The sequence below is a fragment of the Mesoplodon bidens genome, assembly GCF_964165515.1.
Source record: "Mesoplodon bidens genome assembly, chromosome: 7".
NCBI classification, from domain to species: Eukaryota; Metazoa; Chordata; class Mammalia; order Artiodactyla; family Ziphiidae; genus Mesoplodon; species Mesoplodon bidens.
Genome location: NC_138164.1, coordinates 58,825,279 through 58,838,804, shown reverse-complemented (window position 1 = coordinate 58,838,804; position 13,526 = coordinate 58,825,279). Strand labels below are relative to the sequence as shown.

General features: G+C 38.4%; 1 protein-coding gene across 3 annotated transcripts in view; it reads right to left on the bottom strand.

Moving 5' to 3' along the window:
* RNF121 (ring finger protein 121) overlaps positions 1–13,526 on the bottom strand; it is an 84,901-nt gene that overhangs the window by 56,588 nt on the left and 14,787 nt on the right. Inside the window, exon 1 of one of the 3 annotated variants that reach the window (XM_081239485.1) lies at positions 7,051–7,071. The exons of the other annotated variants lie outside the window; for them this stretch is intronic. Within the exon in view, the coding sequence (XP_081095611.1) occupies positions 7,051–7,053 (3 nt within the window). The 5' untranslated portion in view covers positions 7,054–7,071. Of the gene's footprint in view, positions 1–7,050; positions 7,072–13,526 lie in introns of those variants that run through there. 3 annotated transcript variants of the gene reach the window in all.

Below are 13,526 nucleotides of genomic sequence, written 5' to 3'. Positions count from 1 at the left end.
GTTATTAATTATTCAATGAATTTCTTTAATAGATATAGGCCAATTCTGATTGTCTGTCTTCTTGTGTAAGTTCTGACCGATTGCGTCTTTGAAGGAATTGGTCCATTTCATCTAGGTTATCAAATTTGTGGTCATAGAGTTGCTCATAGTATTCCTTTATTATCCCTTTAGTGTCCATTGGCTCTGTAGTGATGTCCCCTCTTTCATTTCTGATGTTAGGAATTTGTATCCTCTCTCTTTTTTTTCTTAGTTAGCCTGGCTACAGGTTTATCAACTTTCTTAATCTTTTCAAAGAACCAACTTTTGATTTTGTTGATTTTTTCTAGATTTCCTGTTTTCAATTTCACTGATTTCTGCTCTAATTTTTATTATTTCTTTTCTTCTGCTTATCTTGGATTTAATTTGCTCTTTTTCTAGTTTCCAAAGGTGGAAGTTTGGATGACTGATTTTAGATCTTTCCTTTTTTTCTAATATGTGCATTCAGTACTATACATTTCCCTCTAAGCTCTACTTTTGCTGTATCCACAAATTTTGATATGTTTTGCTTTCATATTCATTTAGTTCAAACATATTTAAATTTCTCTTGAGATTTCTTTTTTGATCCATGTGTTATTTAAGCAGCATGTTATTTAACCTCCCAAGTATTTGTGGATTTTCCAGCTATCTTCCTGTTACTGATTTCTGATTTAATTCCATTGTGCACTGAGAGCAGAAAATATACGATTTTTATTCTTTTAAATTTAAGGCTTTTTTTTTTTTTTTTTGGTACGCGGGCCTCTCACTGTCATGGCCTCTCCCGTTGCGGAGCACAGGCTCCGGATTCGCAGGCTCAGTGGCCATGGCTCACAGGCCCAGCCACTCCGCAGCATGTGGGATCTTCCCAGACCAGGGCACGAACCTGTGTCCCCTGCATCGGCAGGCGGACTCTCAACCACTGCACCACCAGGGAAGCCCTAAGGTATATTTTATGGCCCACAATGTGGTCTATCCTGGTGAATGCTCCATGAGAACTTGAGAAGATTGTCATTCTGCTGTTGCTGGATGAAGTAGTCTATAAATGTCCATTATATTTAGTTAATTGATGGTGTCATTGAGTTCCCTGCCTTCATGAATTTTCTGCTTGCTAGATCTGCCCTTTTGTGACACAGGAGTGTTGAATTCTCCAACTATAACAGTGGATTCATCTATTTCTCCTTGCAATACTATCATTTTTTGCCCTATGTATTTTCACACCCTATTGTTAGGTACACACACATTAAGACACTGTTATGTCTTCTTGGAGAACTGACTTCTTTATCATTATGTAATGCCCCTCTTTTTTTAAAATTCATTTATTTATTTATTTATTTATTTTTGGCTGCATTGGGTCTTTGTTGCTGCGCGCAGGCTTTCTCTAGTTGCGGTGAGCGGGGGCTACTCTTCGTTGTGATGCGCAGGCTTTTCATTGCGGTGGCTTCTCTTGTTGTGGCGCACAGGCTCTAGGCACATGGACTTCAGTAGCTGTGGCACATGGGCTTGGTTACTCCGTGGCATGTGGGATCTTCCTGGACCAGGGCTTGAACCCATGTCCTCTGCACTGGCAGGCACATCCTTAACCACTGCGCCACCAGGGAAGCCCTGTAATGCTCCCCTTGATCCCTGATAACTTTCTGTGCTCTGAAGTTTGCTCTATCTGAAATTAATATAGCTACTCCTGCTTTCTTTTGATTGTCAGACTGATATATCTTTCCCCATTCCTTTACTTTTAATCTATATGTGTCCTTTTATTTAAATGGGGTTCTTTTAGATATAGAGTTGGGTCTTGTATTTTTTTATCCACTCTGACAATCTCTGTTTTTTAACTGATGCATTTAGACCATTAACGTTCAAAGTGATTATTCATATAGTTGGATTAGCATCTACTATATTTGTTACTGTTTTCTATTTGTTGCCCTTATTCTTTGTTTCTATTTTTGTCTTCCAATCTTTGTCTGCCTTTTATAGTTTCAACTGAGAATATTATATGATTATATTCTCTTTCCTTTCTTAGCTTATCAGTTATACTTTTTAAAAAATTTTATTATTATTAATATTTTTTGGCCTCACTGTGCAGCTTGTGGGATCTTAGTTCCCCGACCAGGGATCGAACCCGGGCCCTCGGCAGTGAAAGCGCACTGGACTGCCAGGGAATTCCCTATACTTTTATTTTTACTTCTTTCAGTGGTTGCTCTAGAGTTTGTAGTATACAGTTACAAATAATAAAACCCACTTTCAAATAATACTATACCACCTTACAGATAGTTTGAGTACCTTATAACAACAAAATAATCCTAATTCCTCCCTCTCATCCCTTGTATCATTGCTGTCATTCATTTCACTTATCCATAAATACATACATACAAACATACATAGTCAAATGTAGTGTTGGTATTATTACTTTGAAAAAACTATTCTGTTAGATCAATCAACAATATGTAAAACAGGGAATTCCCTGGTGGTCCAGTGGTTAGGACTCCATGTTCTCACTGCTAAGGACCCAGGTTCGATCCCTGGTCGAGAAACTAAAATCCTATAAGCTGTGTGGTGCAGCAAAAAAAAAAAAAAAAAACACAATATATAAAATAAAAGACCATCTACAAATATCCTATAGCTTACATTATATTTAATGGTGAAAGACTGAATGCTTTCCCCCTAAGATCCGAAATATCAGGATGTCCACCCTCACCACTACTATTCAACATAATACTGAAGTTTCTAGCCAGAAAAATAAGGCAATAAAAGGTACAGATTAGAAAGAAATAAAACTGCCCCTTATTTGCAGATGACATCATGGCCTACATAGAATATCCCAAAGAATCTACCAAAAAAAAAAAAAAAGGCTAGAACTTATAAGAGAGTTCAACGAGGTGGCAGAATACAATGTAAACATACACACAAAAATTGTATTTCTATATATTAGCTATGAACATATGGAAAATGACATTTAAGATACAATAAAACTTACAATCACTCATTAAAAAAAGAATTAGTAAAATAAATGTTTTTATTCTACCTTCACTTATTCCCTCTCCAATGCTCTTCCTTTCTTTATGTAGATCTGAGGCTCTGACTTCCATTATTTTCCTCTCTCTAAAGAACTTCTTTTAACATTTCTTGCAAGGCAGGCCTACTGGCAATAAATTTGCTCTATTTTTGTCTGTCTTTATTTCTCCTCTTTTGAAGGCTAATTTCATGGGATACCGAATTCTAGGCTGGTGGGGTTTTTGTTTTTTTCAACACTGTAAACATTTCATTCTACTCTCTTCTTGCTTGCATGGTTTCTGAGGATAAACTGGATGTAATTCTTATCTTTGCTCCTCTGTAGGTTAAGGTGTTGTCTCCTCTGGCTTCTTTCAGGATTTTTTGTCTTTGATTTTCTATCATTTGAAAAATGATATGCCTAGATTTACTGGGGGGTTCTGGCATTTATCCTGCTTGGTGTTTTCTGAACTTCCTGGATCAGTGGTTTGGTGTCTGACATTAATCTGTGAAAATTCTCAGTCATTATTGTTTCAAATATTCTGTTTCTCTCCTTCTTCTCCTTCTGGTATTCTCATGATGCATCTGTCTTAGTCTGTTCAGGCTGCTATAATAAAATACCATTGACCGGGTGGCTTATAAACAACAAACATTTACTTCTCACATTTCTGGAGTGTGGGAAGTCCAGGATCACAGCACAAGCAGATTCTGTGTCTGGTGAGGGCTTCCTGGTTCATACCTGACTTTTTGCTATGTCCTCACATGGTGCAAGGGGCTAGGAAACTGTGGGGCCTCTTTTATAAGTGCACTAATCCCAATTATGAGGGCTCTGCCCTCATGACCTAATCACCTCCCAAAGGCCCCACCTCCTAATACCATCACCTTGAGGATTAGGAGTTTAACATATGAATTTGGGGGGAACACAAACATTCAGATCACAGCAGCATACATTACTTTTGTAGTTGTCCCACAGTTCTTGGTTATTTTGTTTTTTCTAGTCTTTTTTCTTTTTACTTTTATAGGTTTCTACTCAAATATCCTCAAGCTCAGAGGTTCTTTCCTCAGCCATGTCTAGTATCCTGATAAGCCCATTAAAGGCATTCTTCATTTCTGTTATAGTGTTTTTGATCTCTAAACATTTCTTTTTGGTTCTTTCTTAGAATTTCCATCTCTCTGCTTACAATGCCCAGTTATTCTTGCATGTCATCTACTTTATCCATTCGAGCCTTAGCACAGTAATCATACTTATTTTAAATTCCCTGTCTAATAATTCCAAGATCCCTGCCATAGATGGGTCTAATTCTGATACCTGGTATGTCTCTTCAAAGTGTGTTTTTTGCTTTTTAGTATACCTTGTAATTTTTTCTTGATAGCTGGGCATGATATACCAGGTAAAAGGAACTGCTATAAATAGACCTTTAGTAATGTGGTGGTATGCTGAGGGAGGGGAAGCATTCTATAGTCCTATGATTGGGTTTCAGTCCTTTAGTGAGTCTGTGCCTCTGGAATGTGAACTTCACAAGTGCTTCTCAGTGCCTCACCCACCCCTCTTAGGTGGGACATGATGGTGTGAGTGGACTGGAATTGGGTATTTCCGTTCTCCAAGATGAAAGGCTACTAGCTGACTAGAGATGGGTATTTCCTTTCCCCTGGGTCAGGTAGGCTCTGATAAAACCCCAACAGGTTAGGCTCTGGTTAAAGTTTCCCCTGATGGCAGACCTTAAGAAGAACAGAATGCTCTGTAGTATTTTTAAATGGCTCCTTTCCCCCACCCCTGCCCAAAGCACAAAAGGGTTTTTCTCAATACTCAGTGTAAGAACCTGATAGATATATGAGAAGTCATTGTGGGGGGCCCTCAATGACTGAGTCGCCCTGGAGTTTTTTAACTCTGAGTTCTCCACACTGAGCCTCCAGCAATTCATCAATTACAATCCAGGTTTCCCTTCTCCAGCACTGGTTCCCACAGAGGTTTCTGCTTCTGTAAGTTGTGATTCTCTGTATTCACCTGTTCATCTCTCCAATTTGGGGGGCAGCAATTTGCCTTTGCCCTATGACCTTACTTCTCTTAAAAATCTAAGAATTGTTGACTTTTCAGTTTGTTCAACTTTTTACTTGTTCTTAGGACAGAATGGTGATTTCCAAGCTTCTTACATGCCTATTGGAACTCTTTTGCCCATTTTTAAAATTAAGTTATTTATATTTTTATTGTTGAGTTGTAAAAGTTTTTATATATTCTGAATACAAAATCCCTTATCTGATATATGACTTGCAAGTATTTTCTCCCATTCTGTGGGTTGTCTTTTTACTTTCTTGGTGGTATCCTTTGCAATACAAAAGTTTTTCATCTTGATGACACCCAATTTACTTTTTCTTTTATAGCTTGTGTTTTTGGTGTCATATCTAAGAAATCGTTACCTAATTTGGTAGTGATTTATAACCGTTTTCTTCTAAGAGTTTTATAGTTTCAGTTATTACATTTAGGTCACTGGTCTGTTTTGAGTCAATGTTTGTATATGGTGTGAGGCAGGAGTCCTATTAGCATGTGGCTATCTAGTTGTTTCAGCATCATTTGTTGAAAAGACTATTCATTCCCCATGTGTACCTGATTGTTCACATTGGCTCTTAACTCTCTAAGATGGTGCAACACTCTTGTTTTCCACATCATTTTCTTAAGTGTCCACATAGCTCTATATATTTTGCTGACAGAACCTGAGAAAGACTAAAAAGGTAGCTGGAGATATATAATACCATATATCCAATACCATAAAGAACATATGTAAATCATACCATAGAGAAAGAAAAAGCCTAAAGAAAGCCTCTGAAGCTATCTGTGAGGTTTGATACATTTATTCATTTACTCAACTCTCATTTAAGGTACTTCTGTTCTAAATGTGTAGGTTCCGGGCTAGGCATGGAGATACAAAGATGAACCAGACTTTTTTTCCTGCCCTTGAGAAGAGAGATTTTAAAATGAAATAATTAGGTTGTTTTAAAAGCATGAATTTACTCAGCAGAGGGAGCACAATTGTTTCCATTTTACAGAAGGCACAAATGAGATATAAAGGAGAAAAACGACTCACTGAAGATCACCGTTATGGGGCAAAGGGATAGGAGTGATGGGGAGAGGATCACAGACCTTATGGGAGAAATCAGAGTCAGGGCTTAGGGCCACAAATGGCCAAGCCAATGACTAGTCACAAGGTCCTGCTAGTGCCACATTATGACTTTCATGGGCCCTAGGTACTTTTGCCTTTGTGGAACCCTTTCTCTATTAGAAAAATATTTTAAAATATATTTTACGACTGCATTGATATAATATAATCCAAGATGAATTATATTCATTTTTTCTTCTGATTAAAAGAAGTTAAGGGCTTCCCTGGTGGCGCAGTGGTTGAGAGTCCGCCTGCCGATGCAGGGGACATGGGTTTGTGCCCCGGTCTGGGAAGATCCCACATGCCGCGGAGCGGCTGGGCCCGTGAGCCATGGCCGCTGAGCCTGCGCGTCCAGAGCCTGTGCTCCGCAACGGGAGAGACCACAACAGTGAGAGGCCCGCATACCGAAAAAAAAAAAAAAAAAAAAAAAAAGAAGTTAAGACATTTTTATGGGCCCCTGGGTACTGTGCCTATTGGATAAGGCAGCCCTGAGTCCTGCTGTCTCCCCACAGCTATGCACCAAGAATTCTCTCCCCAGCTGCCAAATCACATGGCTCTGCTGCTTCTGAGATTCTGTTCTCTACCGGGCCTGATCAAGCAGCATGAGGTTTAGGTTCACATTAAATCTCACACTGCCTAAATCCACACAGAAAAGCTAACCTCACTCTACTCCTATGAGCACTATACAGTTATTGGGCAATCATTTGCCAATAATGTGTATTCTGTGTTCAAGGAAGGTTTAGATACATTCATGATCAAACGCAAACAAAGAAACAGACATGTCATGACCTACAAACACCAAAGTCATAGGAAGCATGTGCCTGGCATCTTGGACAGCCCATAAATATCTGTTCATTCAATCACAAGACAAGCATAAAGTCTCTTCCCTTATAAAACTTACCATCTAATGAAGAAGGTCTCAGCTGCTCCTGTCAAGTTACAGAATGATCAATCATGCAGCTAGAGACTTCACTCTTTCACAAAACATTAGAGATGAATAAGCCCAACCTTTGCCCTTGAGGTAGCCACAGTCCAGGGGGTAGGGGTGAGACAGATTAAACATAATATGATAAGGATAACCACTGACATATAAACAAAATGCTGTGTAAGCCCAGAGAAAGGAGAGATTAGTTAGTTCCTGAACCTGGTACAGCAAAACCACCAGGCTGGCTGCCTGTATCTCATGGGGACAGATACTATGGTGTGCTGAGTGATTAGGATTACAAGTGAAGTCCAAAGTTTCACAGGCTACCCCTATTTGTAGCTCCCTATTCCCCTCTCACTCACATTCTTCTCCAACTCCTTAGCCCTGGCAAGAATTCCAGGCCAATAAATTAAAGTGGAACTACCTCACTTTTCAGACCTCATAAGTCAGCTGGGGATCACGCAGACATTGGTTATGCTTAGCCTAACTGAAAAGCCTGACATGGACAGCACACTGTAGGCAGTGGAGTCAGAGTAGATGCTGGCTGAAAATAACTGCTGTGGCTGCTGTCTGCCCTCCATTCCTACCCCTCCTACCATCACCAGAAAAGCACATCCTCCAGGCCAGCTGAAAAGCTTTTTTAAAGAAACTTTGAAGATTTATACAAAAGTGGAAGGAATAGTTTAACGACCTCTCTCCCATTCAACAATTATCAAATTTGGGGGCACCTAATTTACACTTCTTTGGTTCTTCAATTCCTACCCCATAAAATTCATATTTCTCAGACTGGCTTCCTCCCCACCTGGCCCTCCTCTCTTACTTTTTCCTATATGCACTCCAGCCTCTAATACACTCTATACTTTTCTACCCATCCTTAAAGATCCAACCCAGATGTCACCTCTTACAGAGCCCTTCCAGAACAGAACTTTCTACAGCTTTCTATGAAACTCCTAAAGCCCTAAATCTGGACTATCCATGTGCTGATCACATCTACCCACCTATGAAATCTCCCTCCAATTTTTCATTACCACACCTTCTTGGTTCAGACTTTATCTCGTGCTCTCTCCTAGACCTGCAGTGACTTCCGAGTGATCTCCCTGACGCAAATCTTGCCAGTACAGATTCATAACAGGAGCAGCCACAGTAATCTTTATTAGACACACATCTGACTGCATCAGCCCCCTACTTTGACAAACTTTGATAACTTTCTACTGCCTTTGGATTAAAGTCCAAACTCCTTTGTATGACACACAAGGTGTTTCATAATGTGGTATATAACCAGCTACTTATCTCACCACCTCCAATAAATGGCTTTTACTCCAGCCACACTAAACCACCTACCACTCTAAGGTGCTCTTCCCTTTTTCCCCGCAGTGCTTTGGCTGCTGCTGTCTTCTCTCCTTAGAATTCTTTCCTCACCTTCACTGTCTAGTTCATTTCTATTCCTTCTTTAAGAGGTAGCTCAAATATCACCTCCTTTGTGACACATTCTCCAACTTTATTCATTCACACACCCATTCAACAACTGTTAACTGATCATATGTTAAGCTCTAGACAGGGGATACAATAAATAACAGCTCTCACTCTCAAGGAGCTTAAGAGTCTAGTAGATCTCCTCAGGTGGAGTAATTCCTTTCCTCCTCTGTTCTCCTGCAGAAATTTACAATTTGCACAAACCTCTAAGGTCACATTTATTACTTTTTATACTTGTTTCTGTTTCCCTCACTAGACTCTAATCATCTTGAGGCCAAGGATCTTTTCTTATTTTTAAGGCTTTGTTGAGGTATAGCATCCATATCAGGTGGACAGGTCAATTACTGTTTATATATTTATAGAGTTGTACAGCCATCTTATTTTAAATCATTTCCATCACACTAAAAAGAAAGCTCAAGCCCACTGGCCAACTCCCTATTCCTATCCCTAGACCTAAGCAACCACTAATCTACTTTATATCTCTATAGATCTGTCTATACTGGACCTTTAATGTAAATGAAGTCATATAATATGATGTCTTTTTTGACTGGCTTCTTTTTTTAAAAAAAATAAATTTATTTTTATTTGTTTGTTTATTGATTGATTGATTGATTGGCTGTGTTGGGTCTTCGTTGTTCCACGCAGGCTTTCTCTAGTTGTGGTGAGCGGGGGCTACTCTTAGTTGCGATGCGTGGGCTTCTCATTGCTGTGGCTTCTCTTGTTGTGGAGCATGGGCTCGAGGTGCGTGGGCTTCAGTAGTTGTGGCACGTGGGCTCAGCAGTTGTGGTTCACAGGCTCTAGAGTGCAGGCTCAGTAGTTGTGGCACATGGACTTAGTTGCTCTGTGGCATGTGGGATCTTCCTGGACCAGGGATCGAACCTGTGTCCCCTGCACTGGCAGGCGGATTCTTAACCACTGCAACACCAGGGAAGTCCCTTGACTGGCTTCTTTCATGTAGCATAATATTCTTCAAAGATCATCCATATTACAGCATGTATCAGTACTTCACTCAATTTTCTTGACAAGTAATCTTCCACTGTATGGATATACATTTCATTTATCCATTTACCAGCTGATACACATTTGAGTTGTTTCTACTTTTGGGCTATTATAATATTGCTATGAACATTCGTGTATAAGCTTTTATGGGGACATATGTTTTTCTTTCTCAAGTATATATCTGGAGTAGAATTACTGGGTCATATGGTAACTCTACGCTTAACCTTTTGAGGAATTGCCAAAGTGTTTTCCATAGCAGCTGCACCATTTTACATTTCCACTAGCAGTGTATGAGGATTCCAATTTTTCCACATCCACAACACTTGTTATTATGTCTTTTTGATAATAGCATCATAGTGGGTATGAAGTGGTATCTCACTGTAGTTTTGATTTGCATTTCTCAGATGGCTAATGATGTTCAACATCTTTTCATGTGCTTATTGGCCATTTATATATTTTCTTTGGAGATAGGTCTATTCAGATCATTTGGTCTATTCAGATCTTTTGTTCATTTTTTATTGGATTATTTATCTTTTTCTTGTTGAGCTGTAAGAGTTCATTACATATCCCAAACACAAGTCCCTCATCAGATATATGGTTTGCAAATATTTTTTCCCATTTAGCAATCCTAAGTGGTCTGAGGATCATCTGATTCTTACTAATTTTTCCATTTCAAAGAACTAGCATGTAATCTGGCACACTGTATGTGTTCAATAAATGTTAAATGGATGTTACATAACATTAACTGCTTTGAAGACAAGAATAATGTCTTAGGCAAATACTAACAGCCATAAAAGGGGAAATCTACAGTAACACATTCATAGTTGGGGACTTTAACACCCCACTTTCACCAATGGACAGATCATCCAAAATGAAAATAAATAAGGAAACACAAGTTTTAAATGATACATTAAACAAGATGGACTTAATTGATATTTATAGGACATTCCATCCAAAAACAACAGAATACACATTTTTCTCAAGTGCTCATGGAACATTCTCCAGATAGATCATATCTTGGGTCACAAATCAAGCCTTGGTAAATTTAAGAAAATTGAAATTGTATCATGTATCTTTTCCGACCACAACGCGATGAGACTAGATATCAATTACAGGAAAAGATCCGTAAAAAATACAAACACATGGAGGCTAAACAATACACTACTTAATAACAAAGTGATCACTGAAGAAATCAAAGAGGAAATTAAAAAACACATAGAAACAAATGCAATGGAGACACGACAACCCAAAACCTATGGGATGCAGCAAAAGCAGTTCTAACAGGGAAGTTTATAGCAATACAATCCTACCTTAAGAAACAGGAAACATCTCGAATAAACAACCTAACCTTGCACCTAAAGCAATTAGAGAAAGAAGAACAAAAAAAACCCCAGAGTCATCAGAAGGAAAGAAATCATAAAAATCAGATCAGAAATATATGAAAAAGAAATGAAGGAAAGGAGAGCAAAGATCAATAAAACTAAAAGCTGGTTCTTTGAGAAGATAAACAAAATTGATAAACCATTAGCCAGACTCATCAAGAAAAAAAGGGAGAAGACTCAAATCAATAGAATTAGAAATGAAAAAGGAGAAGTAACAACTGACACTGCAGAAATACAAAAGATCATGAGAGATTGCTACAAGAAACTCTACGTCAATAAAATGGACAACCTGGAAGAAATGGACAAATTCTTAGAAATGCACAACCTGCCAAGACTGAATCAGGAAGAAATAGAAAATATGAACAGACCAATCACAAGCACTAAAATTGAAACTGTGATTAAAAATCTTCCAACAAACAAAAGCCCAGGACCAGATGGCTTCACAGGCAAATTCTATCAAACATTTAGAGAAGAGCTAACACCTATCCTTCTCAAACTCTTCCAAAATATAGCAGAGGGAGGAACACTCCCAAACTCATTCTACGAGGCCACCATCACCTTGATACCAAAACCAGACAAGGACGTCACAAAGAAAGAAAACTACAGGCCAATATCACTGATGAACATAGATGCAAAAATCCTCAACAAAATACTAGCAAACAGAATCCAACAGCACATTAAAAGGATCATACACCATGATCAAGTGGGGTTTATTCCAGGAATGCAAGGATTCTTCAAAATACGCAAATCAACATGATACATTATATTAACAAATTGAAGGAGAAAAACCATATGATCATCTCAATAGATGCAGAGAAAGCTTTCGACAAAATTCAACACCGATTTATGATAAAAACCCTGCAGAAAGTAGGCATAGAGGGAACTTTCCTCAACATAATAAAGGCCATATATGACAAACCCACAGCCAACATCGTCCTCAATGGTGAAAAACTGAAACCATTTCCACTAAGATCAGGAACAAGACAAGGTTGCCCACTCTCACCACTCTTATTCAACCTAGTTTTGGAAGTTTTAGCCACAGCAATCAGAGAAGAAAAGAAAATAAAAGAAATCCAAATTGGAAAAGAAGAAGTAAAGCTGTCACTGTTTGCAGATGACATGATACTATACATAGAGAATCCTAAAGATGCTACCAGAAAACTACTAGAGCTAATCAATGAATTTGGTAAGGAAGCAGGATACAAAATTAATGCACAGAAATCTCTGGCATTCTTATACACTAATGATGAAAAATCTGAAAGTGAAATCAAGAAAACACTCCCATTTACCACTGCAACAAAAAGAATAAAATATCTAGGAATAAACCTACCTAAGGAGACAAAAGACCTGTATGCAGAAAATTATAAGACACTGATGAAAGAAATTAAAGATGATACAAATAGATGGAGAGATATACCATGTTCTTGGATTGGAAGAATCAACATTGTGAAAATGACTCTACTACCCAAAGCAATCTATAGATTCAATGCAATCCCTATCAAACTACCAATGGCATTTTTCACAGAACTAGAACAAAATATTTCACAATTTGTATGGAAACACAAAAGACCCTGAAGAGCCAAAGCAATCTTGAGAATGAAAAATGGAGCTGGAGGAATCAGGCTCCCTGACTTCAGACTATACTACAAAGCTACAGTAATCAAGACAGTATGGTACCGGCACAAAAACAGAAATATAGATCAATGGAACAGGATAGAAAACCCAGAGATAAACCCATGCGCATATGGTCACCTTATCTTTGATAAAGGAGGCAGGAATATACAGTGGAGAAAGGAGAGCCTCTTCAATAAGTGGTGCTGGGAAAACTGGACACCTACATGTAAAAGAATGAAATCAGAACACTCCCTAACACCATACACAAAAAAAGCTCAAAATGGATTAAAGACCTAAATGTAAGGCCAGAAACCATCAAACTCTTAGAGGAAAACATAGGCAGAACACTCTATGACATAAATCACAGCAAGATCCTTTTTGACCCACCTCCTAGAGAAATGGAAATAAAAACAAAAATAAACAAATGGGACCTAATGAAACTTAAAAGCTTTTGCACAGCAAAGGAAACCATAAACAAGACCAAAAGACAACCCTCAGAATGGGAGAAAATATTTGCAAATGAAGCAACTGACAAAGGATTAATCTCCAAAATTTATAAGCAGCTCATGCAGCTCAATAACAAAAAAACAAACAACCCAATCCAAAAATGGGCAGAAGACCTAAATAGACATTTCTCCAAAGAAGATATACAGATTGCCAACAAACACATGAAAGGATGCTCAACATCATTAATCATTAGAGAAATGCAAATCAAAACTACAATGAGATATCATCTCACACCAGTCAGAATGGCCATCATCGAAAAATCTAAAAACAATAAATGCTGGAGAGGGTGTGGAGAAAAGGGAACCCTCTTGCACTGCTGGTGGGAATGTGAATTGGTACAGCCACTGTGGAGAAAAGTATGGAGGTTCCTTAAAAAACTACAAATAGAACTACCATATGACCCAGCAATCCCACTACTGGGCATACACCCTGAGAAAACCATAATTCAAAGAGTCAGGTACCAAAATGTTCATTGCA